Source organism: Schistocerca gregaria, chromosome 7 (assembly GCF_023897955.1).
Source record: "Schistocerca gregaria isolate iqSchGreg1 chromosome 7, iqSchGreg1.2, whole genome shotgun sequence".
In the NCBI taxonomy this organism is placed as follows: Eukaryota; Metazoa; Arthropoda; class Insecta; order Orthoptera; family Acrididae; genus Schistocerca; species Schistocerca gregaria.
Genome location: NC_064926.1, coordinates 316,479,234 through 316,505,493, shown reverse-complemented (window position 1 = coordinate 316,505,493; position 26,260 = coordinate 316,479,234). Strand labels below are relative to the sequence as shown.

Here is a 26,260-nt window from a genome sequence, read left to right as displayed (position 1 = left end):
TTTTCATGGCCCAGCACTGAAATCTGCAGCAATCTGCGGAAGGATTGCACTTCTGTCGTGCTGAACGAGTGTCTTCAATCATCGTTGGTCCCGTTCTTGCAGGACCTTTTATCCGACTGCAGAGATGTCTGAGCTTTGATGTTTTATAGGGTTCTTGATGTTCACGGAGACTCGTGAAATGGTCTTACGGGAAAATCCCCACTTCATCGCTACCTCGGAGATGCTGTGTCCCTTCGCTCGTGCGCTGACAATAACACCACGTTGAAACCAACTTACATCTTGATAACCTGGCATTGTAGCAGCAGTAACTGATCTAACAACTGCGGCAGGCGCTTGTTGTCTTATGTACGGCTTGGCGACCGCAGCGCCCTATTCTGCTTGTTTATATATCTCTGTGCCTATACCAGTTTCTTTGGCGCTTCAGTGTAGCTAAGAGTGCGTTTATGTAGGAGCAGACGGCGGGACTCACTTCTGCAGCGGCAGCGCTGCAACCTCCCGGGCGGCCATTTGGGCCATGGAGGACAACTGAGGGCCTCCTGCCGCAGCCAGCATCGGCGTCTCCGTCACACCAGGACATATGGCCATGACGCGCACTCCCGTACGTTCCCAGTGGTATGGCATCTGCAACAGAGGGCAAACCGGTCAATCGACAGAGATGAAAGTGTACCATCTTATGGAAAGAATCTGGAAGACCCCTCATGTAACGCTGAAATGACCAAAAGATGTCACCAGAGGTGCACCTGCCAGTATAAAAAGAAGTGGGGACTATTATGTTGTCAGCACAGAAGCAGTAACAGGAGAATGGGTCACTCAGGAAAGCTTAATGACTTCGGACGTGGGGAAAAAATTGTTTTAACTTCCTATGGGAGCACACTGCTGAAGTCATCGCTCCCTAGGTTTACGCACTACGTAATCTAACTTATGTTAAGGACAACACACACACACCCATGCCCGAGGGAGGACTCGAACTTCCGATGGGGGCAGCTGCGTAAACCGTGGCAAGGCGCCTAGACTTCGCGGCTACTCCGGGCGGCCCGAACGTGAGCTAGCCATTGTACGTCGCCTGAGTAAGAAATCCGTCAGTGACATTTGAACCATTCATAAGCTCTCCATGTCGACTGCTGATGATGTGACTGTGAAGTAGAAACCTTAAGGAGCATCCCTAGCTAAATCAAGACCAGGCAACCTCATGTAGCGACAGACAAGGCTTACTGAGTATCGCGTGGAATAATGTTTCACAACGTACAGGGTATCAGCGGAAGAAATAACTCGTGAGTTCCGAAGTGCTACCAACAGTCCACCTAGCTTAATGACTGAGCACTGGGAGTTTAAAACGAATTCATCGCCATAGTCGAGCGGCTCCTTACAAGCCACACACTTCTGTTGTCAATGCTAAGCGACGCTTGAGAGGTGGTGTAAAGAGCGATGCCACTGGACAGTGGGCCGGCCGGGGTGGCCGAGCGGTTCTAGGCGCTACAGTCTGGAAGCGCGCAACCACTACGGTCGCAGGTTCGAATCCTCCCTCGGGCATGGACGTGTGTGATGTCTTTAGGTTAGTTAGGTTTAAGTAGTTCTAAGTTCTAGGGGACTGATGACCTCAGATGTTAAGTCTCATAGTGCTCAGAGCCATCTGAACCACTGGGCAGTGGACAGTGGGCGAATGTAAACGAGTGGCTTGGAGTAATGAATCAGGCTACACCTTGTGGCAAACCGATGAATGGGTTTGGGTTACGCAAATGCCTGGAGAATGTTGCATACTGTAATGAGTAGTGCCAACATTGAGGTACAGAGGAAGTGTTGTTACACTGTGGGGGTGTTTTCCGTCGTCAGCGTGTGGTCCCTGCGCTTAAGCAAACGCCAAGTCCTCGACGACTTGGACAAGGTTTACTCCATCGCGTATTGCGTACAGTAGAGAAACAGTTCGGAGACGGTGACTGCATCAGCATTACAAGGCACCTTATCATAAAGCAGCATCTGTCAGGCAATTTATTATGGACAATAACAATCCTGCCCAGATTCCCGACCTGAACCCAATGGAGCACGTTTGGGATGAGCTATAACTCGACTTCACTCCAGATCTAACCGTCCAACATCGGTGTCTTCTCTGGTTTCGGTTCTTAAAGAAGCATGGGCTACCATTACCCCACAGACGTCCGCCTACTGAGCTGAGTGGTAACGTGTTTGCCTATCGTGCAAGCGGGCCAGTGTCAGATTCCCGCCGGATGGAGATTTTCTCCGCTCGTGGACTGGTTGTTGTGTAACTATCGTGCTTGTGTTCTAAAGGACAGGAACTTAACAATAACTATGGTTTCAATCGACTTTTTCCATTGAAATATTCTTTACTGCAGAAACTGCATGCATATTATTCTACATATTGACTGTAATCTGTCAACTGAATAGACTAACGGTGTAATTTGGTGCTATAAATACAGGGTGAGTCAAAAGGAAACTTCAAGCGGTGATGGTACTAGTGATTCTGAACAAAACATATGTCCTGTTCCTAACAGTTTACGAAGAAAGTGACGAAAGCACTGGGGAATACGACAACCGTGAAGATGATGATGATGATGATGATGATGATGATGAAGTCCCATACTCCGTGACGGAGCGTAGGGGAACAATGCGGGAGACCCGCACCGCCGTACCAGGCAAGGTCCTAGTGAGGTGGTTTGCTATTGCCTTTCTCTGACCGTAATGGGGATGAATGATGATGATGAAGACGACACAACAACACCCAGTCATCCCGAGGCAGGAAAAATCCCTGACCCCGCCCGAAATCGAACCCGGGACCCCGTCGTCGGGAAGCGAGAACGCTACCGCGCGACCACGAGCAACCGTAGGTGATAGTAAATGGAACACTGTGATCTAATGTTTCGTTTAACTGGGTACATTTCCTCACAAAACAAGTTCAGAAAGTTCACCATCAACTTCAATGCATTTCGCAGAGTTTATAAACAGTTGCTGTGTTGCCGATCTGACTTCACTCGTATTGTACTTTAGTTGAGAACCCACAAGTAAAATGCGAACGAGAAGTTCCTCCTTTGTGTCCAGTCTTCGTGTGCAAACCTGGCTCTTAAGCCAACCCCGCAAACAGTAATCTAATGGAGTGTGACCAGCTGACCTCAGCGACCAAGAAGTAACTCGATGGGGACCTGCATCACTTTGTCACTGGTCGTAAGGAATGAGCAGCAGCTCCGTCGTGCGCAAAGTACATACGGCCTCGTGTTGCAAAGGAATATGCTCCAGGTATTCTGGTAAAACCATTTAACGGCACTCAAGAGATCCTACTCCACTGAGACGGGTATCTGGACGTTGTCACTCGACTCCCCACCATGCACAAGTGACGTGCGCTTTGAAATGGTTAATAAAGGCAACACTGTGTAGCCTAATGTTGCTTTGTTGTATTGGCATGCGACTGCTGGTGAAGAAGGTCATGCGACAGCTGTATGTCTGATAGGATTAAGAAGATTACATATGTTCATTTGAAGTCTTCTGGACACAATCATCACTACTATCACCTCTCAAATGGTTCAAATGGCTCTGAGCACTATGGGACTCAACTGCTGTGGTCATCAGTCCCCTAGAACTTAGAACTACTTAAACCTAACTAACCTAAGGACATCACACACATCCATGCCCGAGGCAGGATTCGAACCTGCGACCGTAGCAGTCGCACGGTTCCGGACTGCGCGCCTAGAACCGCGAGACCACCGCGGCCGGCACTATCACCTCTAAGAGCATGTATCTTTCCTCTTGACTCATCCCGTATTTACTGCGAATTTATATTCCTTTGACGTGACTAGGATGAGGAGGGTGTCTTTATTCATGTGCACCACGCCAAATAAAGGTTAGGGGAAATGAAAGTAGGACAGACTATCACAATGGAAATTGTCAGCACATTTTCTGCAGTTTGAAATAGCGGACATTTATAGAGAGGACCATCTCATTTCGAAAACTGCTCGGTATCATAGTTGAAGGTGCTTTAAAATTCCATGTCAGACTGTGAATCCCTGTTTAATCCGCCAAATGTCCTTCATATGAAGTCATCCCAGCAATTTTTATAGATACGTCAAATTACTTGGAATATCAGTTGTACGTGATGGTTCAAAATGGTTCAAATGGCTCTGAGCACTATGGGACTTAAAAAAATGGTTCAAATAGCTCTGAACACTATGGGACTTAATATCTGTGGTCATTAGTCCCCAAGAACTTAGTACTACTTAATCCTAACTAACCTAAGGACATACCACATATCCATGCCAGAGGCAGGATTCGAACCTGCGACCGTAGCAGTCACGCGTATGGGACTTAACATTTGAGGTCGTCAGTCCCCTAGAACTTAGAACTGCTTAAAACTAACTAACCTAAGGACATCACACAACACCCAGTCATCACGAGGCAGAGAAAATCCCTGACCCCGCCGGTGATCGAACCCGGACACTGTTCTTGGTTCAAAAATGGTTCAAATGGCTCTGAGTACTATGGGACTTAACATCTGAGGTCATCAGTCTCCTAGAACTTAGAACTACTTAAGACTTTTATCCATTGTGGATGTGGAACACTGCGACTGTGGTGTGAAAAGGTTTTCAGAAATTACTGCAACCAGTCGCCTTTTATGTAGATGTATTTTATTTAACCATGACCGGTTTCGAGCTGCCTAGCAACTCATCATCAGATGGTATATACATTTAGTGCTTTTTTGTACCCATTGTGTGGGTGGTTGAGTATCTGTGGCTAGACAGAAACGAGAAAAAATAATCGCTACATGTAGCGATTATTTTTTCTCGTTTCTGTCTAGCCACAGATACTCAACCACCCACACAATGGGTACAAAAAAGCACTAAATGTATATACCATCTGATGATGAGTTGCTAGGCAGCTCGAAACCGGTCATGGTTAAATAAAATACATCTACATAAAAGGCGACTGGTTGCAGTAATTTCTGAAAACCTTAGAACTACTTAAACATAACCAACCTAAAGACATCACACACATCCATGCCCGAGGCAGGATTCGAACCTGCGACCGTAGCGGTCTCGCGGTTCCAGATTGTAGCGCCTAGAACTGCTAGGCCACTCCGGCCGGCTGTACGTGATGTGTTGGGTCTTGAACGGGGATTATAACAGAAACATTTATGAAAATGAAACACGACTGGAGCAGCGTAATCGAACTAAGTCAGGTGACGTTGAGGGAATTAGATTAGAAAATGAGACGCTGGCTATTGTACGAGTGTTTTGCTATTTGGAGCTGCAAAATAAGTGAGAATGGCAAAAGTAAACAGGATTTAAAACTGTAGACTGGCAATAGTAAGACAGGCTTTGCTGATAAAGAGGAGTACATTGACATCGAATACAAACATAAGTAAGAATACATCTACTAACACATTGAATAAAAGTTATTAGTGTCATTCCTGTGTACAGAAGAAAGCGTTTTTCCAGTTTATGGTACATAATTCAATGAACGTACCGCTTGAAGTTGAAATTCAGAAAAAATTAACCATCTTACAAGAAACAGGGCTTAGGGCTGCTTTAATGCCGATACGCTTACGAAAATGTACAGGGTGATTACAATTAAAGTTAAACTTTGAAACCGCTGTAGAAATAACACCACTGGTCAGAATGACGTCAAATTCCAACGGAATATTATCGGAGAAGGGGAAAACGTATGGAAGAAGGGAAATAAATAGTTACAAAATGCAGCAATAGACGGCACTATAAGCACGATATTTAATAGTGGTCGACCACAGATGACAAAGTAATCGTACAACAATGCCTAAGGTGTACGTTTGACGTTAAACTAACTGTACTACTCAGTGTGCATGGGTGTACAGGTGGGATATTGTTAGTTACGTAAGCCCATCCACCACGGCAAGGTCATATTGTAAGTAGGCTGTTTAGGTTTTCTTATTGGTAACGCCACATAGCGCTCTGTATGAAAAATCACTGGCTGTGCTGTGCGCAGTCTGTGGCTAGTTTGCATTGTTGTCTGCCATTGTAGTGTCGGGCAGCGGCAACTGGATGCTAACAGCGCGTAGCGCATTTCTTTGTAGAAAGCATCGTAAATACGACACCCTCAAACTTGAAAACATGATTACACTGTAGAGTTCTTAATTTATGATATTTACTGAAATGAAATGATGAGAAACGTTTCATGTCTATTGTCTTGCTAGCTGGAAGATTGTTTACTGCATTATGAAATGCCTTATGGCTAGCGAATGACGTTTCACGCCTTGCTTTGCCTATTTTGTTTAATATCTAGTTTCTTGTTGCAACGCAGCATTGTTTAAATTAAAATTTAATATATGTACTAATATAACTACTTTCTGTCTACAGACCCAGTAAAGAATCATTTTATGATATACTTCCAAAAAATGAGGGAGCACAAAAAGACATTTCCCTTCACAGGAACTGCATACATAATTTTCTTTTCAAGTACTTGGTAATTTTTATGGTAGAATAAGTTTTGGTGCACCATTTAATTATATAGACATTAAAATGTGAATCGACATCTCCCTTTTCTGCATTGTTGACTTTACTGTAATATTTTTTCTGCTTGAGCTTTGTCATGTTTATTTATAAGCTGTTGCATTTGCTTCTACTGTGTGCCAGGCATAGTGCTACTGAATTTCACTTTGTATTACTCTGTTAAGCCAGTTTTACTACGGATTTATTTTTCTTGTTTGCTGTGCATTGCCTTATATCAGTTTTTATATTGCTGCTTCTTTGACAACTTCCATTTTATTTCATTGTTGTTTGTATAAATTGTTTTGCGCTGCTGCATTGCCTCGTCCCTTAGTTTAGCATCTGAGCTCAGTAGATTTAAGTTAGCTTAAGAGGGGGTAGGCTATATAAGAATCTAACTAAGATGAATTGGAAGAAAAGCATTGAGAAGCTATAAGAAAATGGTTTGGCCAAAAAAGTAGTGTATAGTGGAGAAAAACTATTTTTGAAAGAGGATGTGAGCATAATACAGAAAGCAGGCTTCGATATGACTTTTTGGAAATAATGAAGAATGAAGGGAGATCTCTGAGAAGTAAAGAAAGTTTTGTTTGCAAAATACTGCAGTAAAACAAACCCTGTCCTTTCTTTGTGTTATCCCACTATGTGTTTGTGTACCCTTGTGTATTTGTTTTCTTCCTGTCTCTGTGTACTGTTTCATAGAATTTTTTCTCTTATAATACTAAGCTACATTCACTATGATGAGGAATACTGTTATCCTCGAATATAATTTGCATTAATAACATGTTATTTACTTCGTAAAGATGTTTACGCATTATTTATTCTGTTTTGTTCTAATGCTAATGTGTGAAGTTGATGTTTCAAAAGTTATTCTGATCTTTTATGTATGTACTTATAATTTTTGTAACACTGATGTATTTGCTATTTCGATTCTTTTGTAAAGCCTGTACTACTGCAAATGTTATCTGTATTGTTATGTTCTTTAAAGATGTATTTTGTACCTTTGTTATTGCATTCTTATCTTATAAAATAGTAATTGACACCAGTTCATCAAATTAAGTAACTTGTAAATTACATTTCACTGCACACGTATCTGTGGTCATAGTATATGGACAATATGTGAGAAGTAGGGACTGAAAGTGTTTGCACGTGTGTTAATAACGCAGTAAGGGACTGGATAACAGCATTGCTGGTTCTAAGGACATTTCAAAAACAATTTTTCTGAGTGCACAAGTGGTGGTTGTGGACTTGTTATATTATCTGCAAGACTCTTCAATTGTGATTGTGCGCCTCAACAGTCAAACAGATGGCTGCTGGCCATCTCTACAAGGACTACAGTGGGTCTACACCTTTGATGACCCACCAATACCATTATTTCTACAAGGACTGCAATGGGTCTGGGCCTCTGGCGGTCGACCAATAGTAATCTCTACCAGGACTATAGTGGGTCTGCTCTGTAATGACCTACCTACCGATAGTCTTCAGCGTCGACTGACTCTGTTGTGGCCCATTACCTGTCTACATGTCAAGAGTCAGCACTGTCTTTCCGTTGGAAGGACAACACTACTTCTTCAAGACTGCATGGAAATCCACTACTTCCGTGTGCATTTTCTTTTATTGCTCAGTCTTTGAGAAAAACACTACTATTTTACTGTGATGAATGATCAGGACTGTCTATATGGACTGTGAGAAAATTTTAGCTTTTGACCAACATTGTATCAATAAGTGTGTGCATTTGATATCTTTGTTATAGTAATTATGAAAAAATTTTATCAAATCATTATTGGCCACTGCCCAAAACAATTAGTAAAAATTTTTTGTGGGGAGCATGGGGGCTATGTAAGTAGGCTGTTTAGGTTTTCTTATTGGTAACGCCACATAGCGCTCTGTATGAAAAATCACTGGCTGTGCTGTGCGCAGTCTGTGGCTAGTTTGCATTGTTGTCTGCCATTGTAGTGTCGGGCAGCGGCAGCTGGATGCTAACAGCGCGTAGCGTTGCGCAGTTGGAGGTGAGCCGCCAGCAGTGGTGGACATGGAGAGAGAGATGGCGGAGTTTTGAAATTTGTAAGAATTGGTGTCATGAACTGATATATATATATTATGATTATTAAGGTAAATACATTGTTTGTTCTCTATCAAAATCTTTCATTTGCTAACTACGCCTATCAGTAGTTAGTACCTTCTGTAGTTTGAATCTTTTATTTAGCTGGCAGTAGTGGCGCTCGCTGTATTGCAGTAGTTCGAGTAACGAAGGTTTTTGGTGAGGTAAGTGATTTGTGAAAGGTATAAGTTAATGTTAGTCAGGGCCATTATTTCGTAGGGATTTTTAAAAGACAGATTGCGTTGCGCTAAAAATATCGTGTGTCAGTATAAGCACAGTCGTGCATAATGTCTCTAAGGCGACGTTTCAATATCACGTCGGACGGGAAACATCGCTTTTTAATTGTCCTGAGGCCAAAATCCGCATAAAAAGCATCACTCAAAATCGAAGCGGGTTATTAATTTCCGTGTGACTGGTGCAAAACATGTTCAACATGTTGTCCATAGTTTTCTGCAACAAGTTGAAATCGAGAAACAGCATGTTCCACAACTGACTGAAGTGTTTCTGAGGTTACGTTCAGAATGTGTTGCCCAATGCGTGCCTTCAATGCAGCTAAGATTGCAATCGGAACACTGAACACAACAACATTCAGATAGCCCCACAGCCAGAAGTCACAGGGTGATCACGACGGTTAGGCTGTAGGGAAATGGCGGCTGATAATTCTAGCGTTTCCGAAATGGTGCTTCAGTAGCTGCTTAACTGGATTTGCTATGTGCGGAGCTGCGCCATCTTGCATAAAAATGATCCCATCCACTCGTCCACGCTGTTGGAGAGCTGCAATGACGTGATTGCGCAAAAGACACTCATAGCGCTTAACAGTGACGGTACAGGTAACAGGACAGATAGCACCTGGCCCTATGATAAATGATGCCGTAAACCCGCACCACACAGTGACCTTTTCAGGATGAAGTGGTACTGGTTGATTTTCGTGTGGATTTTCCGTTGCCCATATTCGACATTTCCATGTATTGACATATCCTGTCAGATAGAAGTGTGCTTCGTCTGTCCACAAAGTCTTCCCTGGCCAATCATTGTCCACTTCCATGCGAGCAAGAAACTCGAAAGCAAAGGCCTCACTTGCTGGCAGGTCAACAGGAAGCAACTCGTGCACATGGGTAATTTTGAATGAATAGCAAAGAAAGATGTTTTGTAGGATTTTACGCATTGTGCTCACAGGTATGTCCAATGTTTGGGGTAATTCTCCGTGCACTACACTTTTGCACACTACCACTCGTCTCCTGATGCACTGCTTTGGCCACTGATTCCACTAACGTCGAATCAGTACCTTTCCTCCCTCTACCAGGTTGCACATCAAAAGCACCCGTCTTTTCTGATTTCCGAATCATTTTCTCCAGACCCACCGCAGCTATCGGACAAACGGCTTTTTTCAAACCCTTCAGTGTCGGGAACTTCTTCAAATGGCTCTAAGCACTATGAGACAACATCTGAGGCCATCAGTCCCTACTTAAACGTAACTAACCGAAGGACATCACTCACATCCATGCCCGAGGCAGGATTCGAACCTGCGACCGTAGCAGCAGCGCGGTTCCGGACTGAAGCGGCTAGAACCACTGGAGCACAGCGGCAGGCGAACTTCTTCAGAGCGACGTGTGCACAGTCTTGTACTACAGCTTTGCAAGCAGAGCGCGATCCTCCATTGAGACAGTCATGGTGTGGGCCACAGAGGCGAAATGAGGAATAGCCATGTAGCCCGCGTGTTTATATCAACTTCAATGGGTCGTGCGCATGACAGGTGTTGCCATTTACGTATTATGACACATACAGTGCCATCTATTGATCAATTTTCATACTATTTTTGTTGTTCCGCCATAGGTTTTTTCCCTTCTCCGATAATATTCCCTTGCTGTTTGACGTCATTATGACCAGTGGTGTTATTTCTACAGAGTTTTGAAAGTTTAATTATAATCACCCTAAATAAAAAAAGAGGGGATACCAGTGCAAACATGACCGAAAATCAGATCATATTAACAAAAAGTAAAACAAAAGAACTAAAGAAATGACCTTCCCCACGACTCCAGTCCTTGGTACAATTTCGGTTTAGCTTATGAGATCCTTCAAGAATAGGGAAGCTGAAATTACAATAACATGCTACAGAAGCCAAAGCAGTGTAACAATATTAAAAGTGAACCGTTCAGTAAATCATGCATATGTGAAATTTATTGTGGAAAATGCCCCAAGTACTATATTGGGCAGGCAGATGTGCATTAAGGGAACATATTAGAGAAATTGATAGTAGTATTTGGATAGTAAATATTGATCTTATTGACCTTAAAGGGACCAAATATTAAAAAATGCGTCCCTCCAAGCCTATTACACTATACAGAAGAACAGGATGAGGAATATTTTTACTGAAATGTAAATATACGGTCTTCTTAGGTTTCGACTTCGATCTCATAGAGCATTTCCGGATAACGTCAATTCAGTCTTTCAGTTTTTGGAAAAGGGTAACTGAGTGCTCTACGTGACCGCTGTCAGAACCCTATCCTCACCATACATCTAATTCTCTTAATAATGTAGTACAGGCAAATTTAGGTACCACTCAAATAACTACACAGCCAGTAATGGGTATCTGTGCAGATGTGATGTTTTTATGTGTGGTGAATTAATATGTGCACACGTCAGTAGGTTGATTTTTTTTCTGCGTTGAAGAGTTTTCCCAAAAATGTTACAACCTGCTGATTTCTGCATGGTCGTAAGGAAGTAAGATTGGGTTTAACATTCCGTCGATATCGAAGTCACTAGAGACGCAACTAAAGTTCACATTGTGTCAACGATGGGGAATGAAATCGGCCGTGCCCTTTCAAAGGAATCATCCCGACATTTGTCTGGAGCGATTTAGGGAAATCAAGGAAAACCTAAATATGAATGGCTGGACGTGGGTTTTACGCGTTGTTCTCCCAAAAGAGAGTCCAGTGTGATAACCATTGCGTCGCTTCGCTCGTGCACAGCTGTATTGCACCACCAAGTGGACTACACCTGTCAGTATAAACTAACCGTTTTGTTTCCACGCTTCCACATTTCAACATCTGACTGCTGCACATGGGCAAATAAGCATTTACGGCTTTCTCTTGCAACATGTACTTGGAGGTACTAACCAACCTAAAAAAAAATTGCTGCACCACGAAGACGTGCTACAGACACGAAATTTAACCGACAGGAAGAAGATGCTGTGATACGCAAATGATTAGCTTTTCAGAGCACTCACACAAAGTTGGCGCCGGTGGCGACACCTACAACGTGCTGACATGAGGAAAGTTTCAGACCGATTTCTCATACACAAACAACAGTTGACAGACGTTGCTTGGTGAAACGTTGTTGTGATGCCTCGTGTAAGGAGGAGAAATGCTTACCATCACATTTCCGACTTTGATAAAGGTCGGATTGTAACCTATCGCGATTTCGGTTTATCGTTTCGCGACATTGCTCCTCGCGTTGGTCGAGATCCAATGACTGTTAGCAGAATATGGAATCGGTGGGTTCAGGAGGGTAATACGGAACGCCGTGCTGGATCCCAACGGCCTCGTATCACTAGCAGTCGAGATGACAGGCATCTTATCCACATGGCTCTAACGGATCGTGCCGCCACGTCTCGATTCCTGAGTCAACACATGGGAACGTTTGCACACAACAACCATCTGCACGAACAGTTCGACGACGTTTGCAGCAGCATGGAGACCGTGGCTGCGGTTACCCTTTGACGCTGCATCACAGACAGGAGCGCCTGCGATGGTGTACTCAACGACGAACCTGGATGATTTTTTCGGATGAATCCGGGTTCTGTTAACAGCATCATGATGGTCGCATCAGTGTTTGGCGACATCGCGGTGAACGCACATTGGAAGCGTGTATTCGTCATCGCCATACTGGCATATCACCCGGCGTGATGGTATGAGGTGCCATTGGTTACACGTCTCGGTCACCTCTTGTTCGCATTGACAGCACTTTGAACAGTGCAAGTTACATTTCAGATGTGTTACGACCCGTGGCTCTACCCTGCATTCGATCCCTACATTTCAGCAGGATAATGCACGACCGCATGTTGCAGGTCCTGTACAGGCCATTCTGGATACAGAAAATGTTCGACTGCTGTCCTGGCTAGCACATTCTCCAGATCTCTCACCAATTGAAAACGTCTGGTCAATGGTGGCCGAGCAACTGGCTCATTACAATACGCCAGTCACTTCTCTTGATGAAGTGTGGTATCGTGTTGAAGTTGCATGGGCAGCTGTACCTGTACACTCCATCCAAGCTCTGTTACACTCAATGCCCATGCGTATGAAGGCCGTTATTACGGCCAGAGGTGGTTGTTCTGGGTACTGTTTTCTCAGAATCTATGCGTCCAAACTGCATGAAAATGTAATCACATGTCAGTTCTAGTATATTATATTTGTCCAATGAATACTCGTTTATCATCTGCATTTCTTCTTTGTGCAGCAATTTTAATGGCTAGTAGTGTATGATGGATTAGTTTTAAGTTCTCGGGGACTGATGACCTAAGATGTTAAGTCCCACAGTGCTCAGTGCCATTTGAACCAGTAAAACATTTCAATACGGAAATTTCGACTTATAATTCGTTATTAGCGATCTCACAGTACTTTAAACCAGATATTTTGCTCGAATGTGCCAGATTTATGATTTTAGATCTGCCAAATTGGATGCGCCATTTTAAATTTTGTAATCCCTACATCGGATTTCTAAAAAGCGACCCAAAGCACCTACAAGAAACTCAGTTTTGTGCGATTTTATATTCACTTTTGTATTATGCCCAGGTTTTGAACCAACTTGCCTAAGTGTGCGCCGCACCTCTTAGTTGAGCGCCATCGCACGGGCGTATGTTAGCGATCTCGGCTACGGAGGCGAGTTTTCAGGTAATTAACAAAGAGGTAGTGAATAGAATTGGGAAAAAAGAAGCTGACGGTAGTGTTTGACTAGGTGAAGGGATAAACTTCCCGATCTATCAAGACACAGCGAGTTTATTAATAGAGAGAAGTGTGGGGGATAAAGCCAACCGATGTGGCCGAGCCGTTGTAGGCGCTACAGTCTGGAACCGCGCGTCCGCTACAGTCGCAGGCTCGAATCCTGCCTCTGGCATAGATCTTAGGTTAGTTAGGTTTAAGTAGTTCTAAGTTCTAGGGGGCTGATGAACCTAAATGTTAAGTCCTATAGTGCTCAGAGCCATTTGAACCAATTTGTAGAGGGGTACCAACGCTTGAATATAGTAAGCAGATTCAAATGTCTGTAGGGTGCAATGGTTGTGCTACAATGAAGCGATTATTTGAGGGTAGACTAATGTGGAGATTTGCAGCCTGCAATAGTTCAGAGTGTTGTTTTTTTTTTCCCAGGAAGAACTGCGTCATCTGGTAGTAAAGGTGTGGTTGACTAGGCGATGGGGTAATTTGATAGGACACCAAGACACAGTGAGTTTATTAGGCAGCCGGTGTAGCCGAGTGGTTCTAGGTGCTGCAGGCTGGAACCGCGTGGCCGCTGCGGTCGCAGGTTCGAATCCTGCCTTGGGCAAGGATGTGTGTGATGTTCTTAGGTTGGTTAGGTTAAAGTAGTTCTACGTTCTAGGGGACTGATGACCTCTGAAGTTGAGGCCCATAGTGCTCGGAGCAATTTTTTTATTTTGTTAATAATAATTAATATTTCTTTCCCACTGACATTACTTTCGGCATCTCCAAAACGAAAGTAAAGTCAGTGGGAAAGAAATATAAACGGATTGAGTGCCAAATAGGAGGAACAAAGTTAGAACAGGTGGACGGTTTCAAGTACTTAGGATGCATATTCTCACAGGATAGCAACATAGTGAAAGAACTGGAAGCGAGGTGTAGCAAAGCTAATGCAGTGAGCTCTCAGCTACGATCTACTCTCTTCTGCAGAAAGGAAGTCAGTACCAAGACTAAGTTATCTGTGCACCGTTCAATCTTTCGACCAACTTTCTTGTATGGGAGCGAAAGCTGGGTGGATTCAGGTTACCTTATCAACAAGGTTGAGGTTACGGATATGAAAGTAGCTAGGATGATTGCAAGTACTAGTAGATGGGAACAATGGCAGGAGGGTGTCCACAATGAGGAAATCAAAGAAAAACTGGGAATGAACTCTATAGATGTAGCAGTCAGGGCGAACAGACTTAGATGGTGGTGTCATGTAACACACATGGGAGAAGCAAGGTTACCCAAGAGACTCATGGGTTCAGCAGTAGAGGGTAGGAGGTGTCGGGGCAGACCAAGGAGAAGGTACCTGGATTCGGGTAAGAATGATTTTGAAGCAATAGGTTTAACATCAGAAGAGGAACCAATGTTACCACTGAATAGGGGATCATGGAGGAATTTTATAAGGGGGCTATGCTCCAGACTGAACGCTGAACGGCATAATCAGTCTTAAATGATGATGACGATGATGATGATGATTTTATTAATAGTGAGAAGTGTGGGGGATAAAAATTATAGAGTGGTTCCGAGGCTCGAATGCAATAAGCAGATTCAAATGCAGAAGTTCTGCAATGAAGCGATTATTGGAGGGTAGATTAAGGTGCAGATTTGCAGCAGACCAGTCTTAAATCAGAGGAGAAATGCTGTAAACTGTAATAGTTGTATTTCCCAGCGAGAACTGCGCCATCAGTTAGTACTGGTGTGGAGTGTGGGCGGGACTCACCCCGAACGAGCGCACGAGGCCGACGACGGCGTGCTTGCTGGTGACGTAGGCGGGCGCGCCGGCGATGGCGGACAGCCCCAGGATGGAGGCGACGTTGAGCACGGCGCCGCCGCGGCCGCCGCGGTCCCGGCCCATCGCCTCCAGCGCCAGCAGCGTGCCGCGCATCACCGCCGCCTGCACACACACACACACACACACGTCACATCCTGGCAGCCGAGCACGGGACCGCACAGCTGTTACTGAAGGAGACGGGGAATTCTCCCAGTCTCAGGGTTTGTGACAACAACGCAATCACGCTAAATTGAAGTAGAGACTGGAGACTGAGCGTTCCTGTCACCGCTGTGAATGTGTAGCTCACAGCTTCTGGCCGTCAGCAGTGTCATATAATTCTCGTGAATTCCCTGACTTTAACGTTTGTAAGACGTCGTGGTCTCCTGACCTTCATTGCTTACATATTCCGCCCTCACAATCATATTCTGCACAAGACGCTTCATTCGATCTCAAACTCGATAAGATAAAGTCAATGTTGTGTGAATTCATGTAAACAGTATTAAAACAATTAATAAATCGCAAGTGCGCACTGTGGTTGAAATCCTCGAGGCTGGCGTACACACATACATTCCAGACACGACGGTCACAGGAGCTTTTAGTTCGAGAGAGGCAATCGCACGCCAGGAGGCCAGTCCCAACCCATCTACGTCGGCCGGTGGACGCCCGTGGGTCGGACAGCGTTCGCCTGAGGGAAAGGAGGAACGACCCCGTGTACGACTTAAAACCAAATTCCGCTGCTTTGTGTGGGAGTGGCCAGCCTACACATTTTTTACACATAGCACGCAGTTTCAGAGATTTTCACAGGGAGACAGCAAACGCCAAACGCCGATACTACAGATTTTCGGATTGGTCGCCTTAAACGAAACGTCATTCTCCCGTTTTAGAAGAGCAATGCTGATTGGCAGACGATATTTCTAATGCCTCAAGGAGTAATGGAAGAGACTGAAAGATATACCACTTCACGTCTGGCGTGGAGAGGCGCCGTTCTGTTGTCGCTCTTGGAGCGAGGAACAAGTCTCTCCTCAGTACTTCACTGGGAGAGCACCTCTGTCGAGAGCGAATCGAAATGCGACTCTCTATATTGAGTTCTTCCGATTAAGCGTTGTTCACTGTGTTGGCCGACACACTTATTGTGTGGTGTGAACAGGCAGTGTTATAGTTAAACGCGTGCGAGCGAATATTTGAATGGCATTGCGGTGGACTGGTTATCTGACCGGTGTACCACGCCAATAGTTAGACTAGGGGTGAATAGCAATACTTGACTTCATCAAGGAGTAGGGAGAGTTTGTTTGGCGAAGGTCAATCCAGATAGAATGAGAGTGACCTTATTTGTCAGCAGTGAGCGGCGCAGACAGCAGTCATCGCAAAAAATGGCTCTGAGTACTATGGGACTTATCAGCTATGGTCATCAGTCCCCCTAGAACTTACAACTACTGAAACCTAACTAACCTAAGACCATCACACAACACCCAGTCATAGCAGTCATCGCAGCTTACGGTGTTGTGCACTACAGCTATTGCGAGCCCCATATTTCCTCCACAACAGTTCACTTCACTGCATTTCACATGCGACAGCCTCGACCGTACCTAGCAACAATCTAAAGGATAAGTATTCAAGTTGAGTAGGCGCGCATCTGAGCCACTCTGCCAAGTCAACAACAATCTTAAACTTTGTATAGAAATTTCATTAGCGACTCCTATCCTTGAGAGGCAACTACACATTCCGAAAAGAACCAGGATATAAGTTGTTCAATTCATAACTAAAAGTGCCATTGTGATTTCTCAGAATTTTTTCAAAATAAATAATAAGTTTCGTTAGTTTCATGATTTTCTTACACTAACTAACACTACTCCAGTACCCAAGTATCCCACTAGTTACGTGAGAAATTTTGTGAATTTCTCTTTAGAACGTTAGGAGCGTCTGACTTCTGTAGTAGTGTGGGGGTGGAAATTGCATCTTGCAGGAGCCACAGGGTAAAGGGTACATCTCAGATTAATCCGTTGCGCAAAATAACAGAATAGCAGATCAACCCCACGCTCACACGTTCAATATGTGACCAGTTGCTTCAGTCTAAAAGCTCCTTAATTTTATAACGTGCGTTATAAACGATACTAGCTGTACCAGACCACGCTTTTTTGTGACTCAGTCTGCTTAAATGGAAGAGAAGAAAAGTGTCGTGTCACCGCCAGACACCACACTTGCTAGGTGGTAGCCTTTAAATCGGCCGCGGTCCGGTAGTATACGTCGGACCCGCGTGTCGCCACTATCAGTGATTGCAGACCGAGCGCCGCCACACGGCAGGTCTAGAGAGACTTCCTAGCACTCGCCCCAGTTGTACAGCCGACTTTGCTATCGATAGTTCACTGACAAATTACGCTCTCATTTGCCGAGACGATAGTTAGCATAGCCTTCAGCTACGTTATTTACTACGACCTAGCAAGGCGCCATTATCCGTACTATTGAGATTGTGAAATATGTACCGTCCAGACCGACATTCATCATTAATGGATTAAAGTTAAGTATTCCACCAGCTACGTCCGTTTTTCTAAATTCTAATTCCCTTGTCATGTTCCAGACCTCACGCCAGCCTGCGTGAGCTAAAACGCGTGCATTTCGGCCTCCTTTAGCAATACGTTTGACTCTCCTGCCAACCACAACAAAAAGAAAAAGCACACATTCCTAATATTTAGGTGAACTGGATATTCGTTCTAATCTCCTTCTCTTCCCTGTCCCTGTCTGTCTCCCCCTCCTCCTTTCTTTGTCCATGTCCCCTTCGTTCCCCATCTCTCTGTCCACCACCTACTCCTCCTCTCTACGTCCATCTTCTCCTGGCCCCTCTGTCTGTCTATCTGTCTACCCATCACATCCTCCGTACTTCTCCATCTATCTTCTCCTACTCCCTCTCTCCATCTACTCCTGCTTGCTCTCTCTGTCCACATCATGCTTCCGATTTTCTGTTTCTATTTCCTACCACCCTCTGTGCATCTCCTATTCCCCTCTCTCTCTGACCTTGACCCTTGGTTATTATTATTGCACGTTCAGATTCTGCAGCAGTCTCCTGATCATAAAACAACTTTCCTGTCTGCTATCGTTTCACTATTGTATATTTTAGATATATTTATATATTAAAAAGTATATAGTCTATATGTGTCTAAATGTTTATTATAGTCTGACACTCTACTCCTTTTCACGTTCGTCAGACATCAGCAAAAAACACCCTGTTAGTATGTTAGCATCCCTAGAATAAATTACTGGGCTTAGGAGTGAACCCCTGTTCTACAACAGAGCGCTTCGTTGTTTAGCTGTACAAAATTTATTTCATTTCTGTCAATGAACCACACTGGTTTACATGGATTGTGACATGACAATTTTAGGAAAATTTTCAAACTAACGTATTAGATACTGATTCGCAGAAATAACACTGAACACAACAATATCTAATTTAAATAGAAGGTTATCTACTCGATTTTTCTTACATCTAGACAGTGAAGCAGTGTCTGAGTTGGCAAATATTACCTATAATCATCAGATCCCAGTTCTAAATTCGGTACTATTTAGGATGACAATGAAGTCTACGGGAATGGTTAGTTTTTGTAGCAAGATGTGCAAAGATTACTCAATGTTGCTTATGTTCCAATGGAGAGAAGCTGGTGATTCAACAATTTTGCTCCTCTGCCACCAGCATTTACCTTGGCTGCCTCGCTACTCTCGCTCTCTGAAAATCCTATAAAGAGCTAATCAAAATCTTTACTGATTTGAAAGCTGAAAATTGCCCTATGAGGCGAGAAAACATGCACTCATCCCTAGTCTGGAAAACAAGGCGATATACACGTGCATAGATGGAGCAGCGTGTATACTTCAACGCCCTCTCAGTTCTCGCAAGAACAATTAAATATGAGGCTACTTCGTTTCTCCGCTATCAGAGTTCAATGACTCTTCGACTAATTTCTAACTGAATGTCAGCCAAAGTGAATGCAGTGTTCACCCAAAATTCCTCTTTTGGTGCCATACAGAGCACGATGCGCCCTGTTCTACACTTGACGCTGATTCAGAAGTCCACGAAGTTTTTAGTATTCTGTCTTTAGCAACAAACTTTCCCCCGCCTGTGCCCTTTCGTGCTTCGCGTCACGGCGTTTTCAGACCAATGGAAGCCTTCCTTTTATCTCGTGGAAATTACCCCCGCCAATCGCAAAGGGCGTACCTTTAAACTGCACCGAAATATAGCCACTTCTACTGCTTCCAAGTTTATTTCAGCCAATAGGACATTTTGTGCCCGCTCCTGACGCCTAAAAGTTACTTTCATGCATCCCGGGAGCAGCACGGACCTTTCACACAATCATTAAATGCGTCTCTCTTTTATCTGCGTCTCCGACATGTTTCTATCCATCTGTAAATTCCCCCAACACAATTTTCTAAAGAATTTCTCCATCGCAGGTAGCGCTGGGCCACTACCTGCTCCACTGGATGTATCGCTCGGCGTATTCATTGTCTCTCTCACCACAGCTCACTGACCCCTGTTAGAAGCCTTTCCTTGTATGCGGTATGTCATGGTGTAATTCGAGTCTGTCCCCAAACTAAAGCGTTTCTTCCAGCAGCTTTTTTCACTTTTTTCTTATTGACATGCAGGATTTGGGTTCGGTATGTTAATACCATCGAATCGAGTGTCACCCCTTTCGGCATTACATACTGTACACTTTGAAAGGAAAATCTGCTCATTATCACCAAAAAATATCAAGTGATATATCCATCTATTCTTACAATGTATAAAATCTCATGTAAGGTGCAAAATTAATATTTATTCAAGCTGCCACCTTACAACAGTAATGTGTAAAAATTTGAAGTAAATCGGAAAAGCACATTCTGAGATTTCATATATTACATGTTGGAATATATGTGAACTCCTAAAGGGACAAACTGCTGAAGTCATTGGTCCCTAAACTTACACGCTGCTTAAACTAACTTATGCTAAGAAAAACACCCACACACCTATATACCCAAGGGAGGACTCGAATCTCTGGCGGGAGGCACCTCCAACTGCGTGGCCACTCCGCACAGCATATAATATATATTACATATATTAAACATCTGTATTTTATATATATATATATATATATATATATATATATATATATATATATATATATATATATATATATATGTTAAAGGCTTAGGTACCTAAAAACACCCCCAAGTTAGACTTAAATGTTGTGCCGAAATTTCAAAGCAATCGGTCAAGAACTTTCGGACATTAACTATTTGAACCAACCATCACTTACATTTTTATAACGTTTCACCCTTGTATTACATGTATAACAAAGCTCTAGTAGCTATTCGGATGCTACTTTGTGTCAGAATTTCTAAACAATCCATGAAGGACATTTGGAGATTTGAGATACTGAAGAAGCGAATATCTAAGTCTGCTACTTACATAGAAAATGTAGATGTTGCTAATCGCAAATCTCTCAAAGTTTTGGCCGAATTCTTTGAAATTTTGAATTGTTTTATATACCTTTTTTTTCAAATATATGTAATGTATAATTTTTTATAAATTTCATAATAGGAGGACAAGGACAAAAAAGTTTTGGTTTGTTTATATTATGTATTGATTTATGTATACTTAATATGTGTATTTAATAAGTAAAGTTCGTGTGTAAGAATGTAAAATGACCATTCAAGCCATACTAACAATAGTTGGTATTAATAAAAATGTAAATGTTTATTTGTTCAAAATCTTGTGTCTCTAATCTCTGGAAGTTCTTGACCCAACTGCTTTGAAATTTTGACACAACATTGCGTTCTAATATATATATATATATATATATATATATATATATATATATATATATATATATATATGGCACAACTTGATTAGAAGAAGGGATCGGTCGGTAGGACATGTTCTGAGACATCGAGGGGTCACCAATTTAGTACTGGAGGGCAGCGTGGAGGGTAAAAGTCGTAGAGGGAGACCAAGAGATGAATACACTAAGCAGATTCAGAAGGATGTACGCTGCAGTAGGTACTGGGAGATGAAGAAGCTTGCACAGGATAGACAAGCATGGAGAACTGCATCAAACCAGTCTCAGGACTGAAGACCACAACAGCAACAACAACAAAATATAGGGTGTATCATAATGAATGGCGAAACGCAAACAGTTGAAACTACACAATACTAGAAACAAAAAAGTCTCAGTAGAGATAGGGTCGAAAATGAATACCTTAGAGCTATGACCAAATTTTCATTTTCAATACTGTGAAGCAAATCTCTTCTACTGCAATCTCATTGCTTTTCACATTTTGGGAAGTAGTAGTATGGACCAAAACAAGAAAAAACGTCCAGTAAACATGTGCTCTAAACTGCATACCTTAAGAGATATGAGCACATGCTCATCATCAGTACTTGGAAACAGAATCCTTCTAATGAACAATTCCTCATAACTTTTAAGGTATGCATTTTGAAGTACATGTTTACTGGACTTTTTTGTTTTGATCCAGTTTCCTGGGAAGACTAAATCCATTTACGCGCTTAGTAGTATCAAAATTTGCTGGAAAAACTTCTGCAAAACCGATTTCCTTTCTTGGCACGCCATCCTGACGTAGTTAGTTTCCTAATAATATTAGTTCTGTTGTTTACATTTTAGTATATTTTCTAAGTGGTTCTGAAAAGAAAGCAGCCAGTTCAAAATGACCCTCAAGTATTCTGGGTATGGGTGACGTTCCAGAGAAACATTTTAGAATATGACATTTAATCTCACCTCACGGTTATTACGATGGTAAGCATTTACCTCTGTTTAGATGGATTTGGATTCAGTTTGCAATTGTTGGAATAATCACCCATCACTTGTAAACCTGCATTCAAAGCTCCTTCATACTCTTCCAGGTTTTGTGCTTGATAAGCTACTGCTAGCTCGTCAGCAAGTTAGGTCTTTCTAGCATTTGCGTTGGACATATCACTGCTATAAAGATTAATAAGGGTTGATGATAGCAAGGAACCCTGATGTAGCCCATCTTTCCGGCTTCACCATCTATAATTCTTTTCATCGAGGAGTACTTGGAATCGCCTGTTGCCAAGCGATCTGTCCATTAGATCTACTAGGATTTTGCATGATATGATTTTTGTAAATTTAAGTTTCAGACCATGGAGGAATTCGGCATCAAACGCTTTCGTAATATCAACAAATGCTACTGCAGATAAAAGATATTAACCTTAATATTTCACTGATCACAGTAACTGCGATATTTTCGAAAACCGACTTATTGGAATAGAGTTTCTTGGTCAGTTAATGGTTGGATTCAAATTGGAATTATTCTTTCTAGTAGCTTATAATCCACTATCTAGTAATTAGGTCTGTAATGTGATGCTTCATTACCATCTTTGTCAGGATTCTGGGCGCTATTATTTTTGCAGCTCTTAGTTTCGCCGGCAGTTTTCCACTCAACAAAATCATGTTATGCAGCTGTAACAACCACTGCTTAAATTCCGAGCTTGCGCTTGTCTGGAATTCTGGATAAATTACATCGAAACCGCCGCTCTGTTCATACGCACACTTGCCAAAGCTTCCTTTAGCTCACCAGCTGATTACTCGCGCGATAATAGGCCTGTATTTTCATATCTTAAAAGTTGGTTCTGATATAACACGACACACACTGTCGACTCAACACTAAATTACTTGAAAGTACCTGTTTCTCATCATTCCTCTGCTATGTCCACTGTCATCATGACCCTGCCTTACTTTGTGACCTAACCCAATCGTGCAGTACTAGAGCGAAATTAATCAAAGCTAACAATCGTGCCCAAATCGAAATCCAACCTCTTAACCTCCAAAATAAAAAATAAATCTTCACCATTGCCTACTTACTACAGCAAACCCAGACTGAGGCTACTAGCATCCACCCTACCCCACCTCCACCCACGAACTCATTAAGAACTTATTGAGTCCCGTCGACTCTCCTGCTCTTTCTTCTGCATGTATTAAAAAGCTTTACATCGATTCACAGGCCACAATCTGATCCACGCTACCCATTAGCCTACAACAATCCACTTCTCGCTGACAACCTAAGCAAAGCCTACCATTTTGCCCCCTATCTCCAATACACTCTTAGCTTCCCCATCAATCCCAACTTTGACCCCACCATGACGGCATAACTTCAAGAGCGAATTGACCCATCTGTTACTCCCCATGCTCCTAATTTCCAATATTTAAACTCCATATAAACAGCAATCAATGTACACAACAAAAAGGCCACTACCACAAAGAAACTCATACTGCTACCAATCATGACTGGGTCACATACCACCACATTACAGAATGTCATATCTCCTTCTTAAAAGTCCTTACAGGTCTATATAACTCCATACTCCACATCACTTTCTACTGTGTGCCATGCAACTCCTCAAAAATTCTCCTACACTTAAAATCCAATAACTTTTCTCGTAAAACCTCTTTCAACTGACAAGTCAGCCTTACCTCTGTCTTTCAGAAGGGTCCTTGAATCTACAATCTCGATACACATCTGAAAACGTTTTGAACAACACCTCCCTCTCCCCATCACTAAGTGTGACTTCCATCTGCTGATAATCAACTCCTACACATGGTGCTGACCCTCTCTAGTACTGTCTCTAGACATCTAAAAAGGCTATGAATGTGTCTTTTTCAGAATACATTGGTATGCACTTCCTATCAGTCAGTTATGTCTACCTTATTGCCACTTTCTAATTAATCGTTCATTCCATGTACAGTACAGAGCACTCACTCCCCTATTTTTATCCACCTGGAAGTGAGCACTCAAGATCTGTTCTGTCACCTATACCCTTACTTCAACATACTGACACCATTTTCCTTGAAGTTCATTCCCCATTCTATTTTCCCTTATGAAACCTCCAACTTCGTTTTACTGATATTTCGGCAGAAATCGGGAAATACCTTTTCAATAATTGTGAGAAAAATTATCCAAGCTTTCTGTTCTCTAAACTTTTACCTCATCCTCCATGACATTCCTAATTCAACTACCTGAAACACAAAAATTCCTGGGACTAATATCCGATGAAAAGCTAACATGGAACACTTAGTTAATAATGGCCAAAAGAAACTAAAACTACCGACTGACCGCACATGGGGATAAATCCATTGACAATCATGCACGGATAGAAGATATTTATTTGCTCCTTCCTCACATACACAAATAGGTGGATCCTCATCCTGGAACATACTTCATTTCGTCTAGATTTCTATATCCGTTTACCGTCCATTACCCTACCATCCTACCCCCCTTCCCCCCCCCCCCCCTCCCCCAGGAGGCTCGCCACTCTTTGGCGGCTACGTGCTTGGCTACCACTGGCCCAAGCCTTTGCAGCACTTTTTCCATTCCGTGATGTACGTCTCTCCTCTTGCTATTCTTTTCCCCCTCCCTTGGGGAACTTGTCTGGGGTTTGGAAAGTTCTGCTTCTGTTGCTGACCTGCGAACAGTCTCAACTTTCTTTTTGGCTCCCTTTTCCTTTCTTTGTTTCCCTTCTCCTCTCGTTCCTCTGCTTCGGTGTTTGAGGATCCTCTTTCTTCTTCTTCCTCCCTGTGTGCTCCTGAAGGCTGGTCCACACGTCTGACACATAAAATGTCGACAGGCAGGGTTCGCACATACCCCCGGCACACACCAGGCCCAGGGAGGGGTGATTGCCTGAGGTGTAACCTTCCCAAATTGCCAATTTAATTATTTTTGTCAACCATAAGCCTATCATATGTGGCACGAAAACAAAGCAAACAACACAGTTTAGACGATATGACAGCATAAAATCCATTTCTATAATAGGAACGACCTAGACCAGAATAAGTTAACTCTCAATATTAACAGACGCCGCCGTAGTCCCATGTTTCTGTGCATGCGCACTGTGCAGCTTACTCGAAAATGTAGAACTCTACACTCGGCTCCACGTATAGCTCACTGACGTCATAGATACATCCTCCTCGTCGTTGGTTGCTGGTTCAGAAGCAGGCACAAATGGCGCAAGCACTTTGAATATTCGATTTTGAACAGAAAGTCGCTCGTGTAAAAACATAGGGCTGTGTTTGAATACGACTCGCACTGTTCGAAAAGTGTAAGTGACAGTTTGGGAAATTTCCCTTTGTGCTCCATCTTCTATTTGGCTTGCGATCTAGTAATTCTGCTGGTACTCTCACAACAACATACCCATCTACCAGTCCATTCTAATTGCCAGCCAGACGTTCTGGATGTAGCCATCTTGAAAAACGTCGCTGCTCAGTTTTCACTGGAAGTTCTCCACGAACTGGCCTCCGACCATGACCCAGTACGCCTGCACCACCGATGCTGCCCTTCATTTGATGTTCGTTCCACTGTGACCCTCACCGATTGGGACAAATTTACGATGGTACTTAATAACATCACTCGAAGCGACCTCGGCTTAACAACACCGGCCAATATAGTCTGTGCCTTGGATTACCTTACCACCAAAAGCAGTTAAACCCTCCACCTCCACTGTGCCTCGGGCTTTGACCCCGCTACGGGAGCAGAAGTTGCAAAAGAACTGCTACCACCGGCGGTGGAAGAAGTTTCGCGATCCTCGGAACAATCGCTAAATGAGACGCCTCCAGCGCAAATTCTGCCACCGGCTCGCCGAATGGAGGTCTGTACAGTGGGAAGCGTTCTATGCCAGCGACTACCCATCCTTTTCGTACGGCAGCGGGCTTGTCGTATCATACCCTCAAAATTGTTGAAACACTGGTTGATGCAACCGAGGTCCAAAACCACCCCCTTGTCCAAGACCTTCTCCGGACGTACTGTAGGACGAAAACGATGTCCTGACAGCTGTTGCCACTTTCCGCAACTGCATAACCCAGACTGCCCCCCCTCCCCGTTTCGTCCATGGCAGAAACTCCGCCTTTCCTACTATGGAAACGTGGCTGGTTGGCCCCTGGATTGGACGGAATTGCAAATGAACATCTTTGCCAGCTTCCACACGCCT

At 43.3% G+C, this 26,260-nt stretch overlaps 1 protein-coding gene across 3 annotated transcripts in view; it reads right to left on the bottom strand.

Moving 5' to 3' along the window:
- The window catches only part of LOC126281827 (15-hydroxyprostaglandin dehydrogenase [NAD(+)]-like), a 211,435-nt gene that overhangs the window by 151,854 nt on the left and 33,321 nt on the right, over nucleotides 1–26,260 (bottom strand). Inside the window, exons 4-5 of one of the 3 annotated variants that reach the window (XM_049981057.1) lie at nucleotides 15,235–15,408; nucleotides 470–621 (exon numbers count right to left, since the gene is read on the bottom strand). The exons of the other annotated variants lie outside the window; for them this stretch is intronic. Of the exons in view, the coding sequence (XP_049837014.1) occupies nucleotides 470–621; nucleotides 15,235–15,408 (326 nt within the window). The remainder of the gene's footprint in view (nucleotides 1–469; nucleotides 622–15,234; nucleotides 15,409–26,260) is intronic. 3 annotated transcript variants of the gene reach the window in all.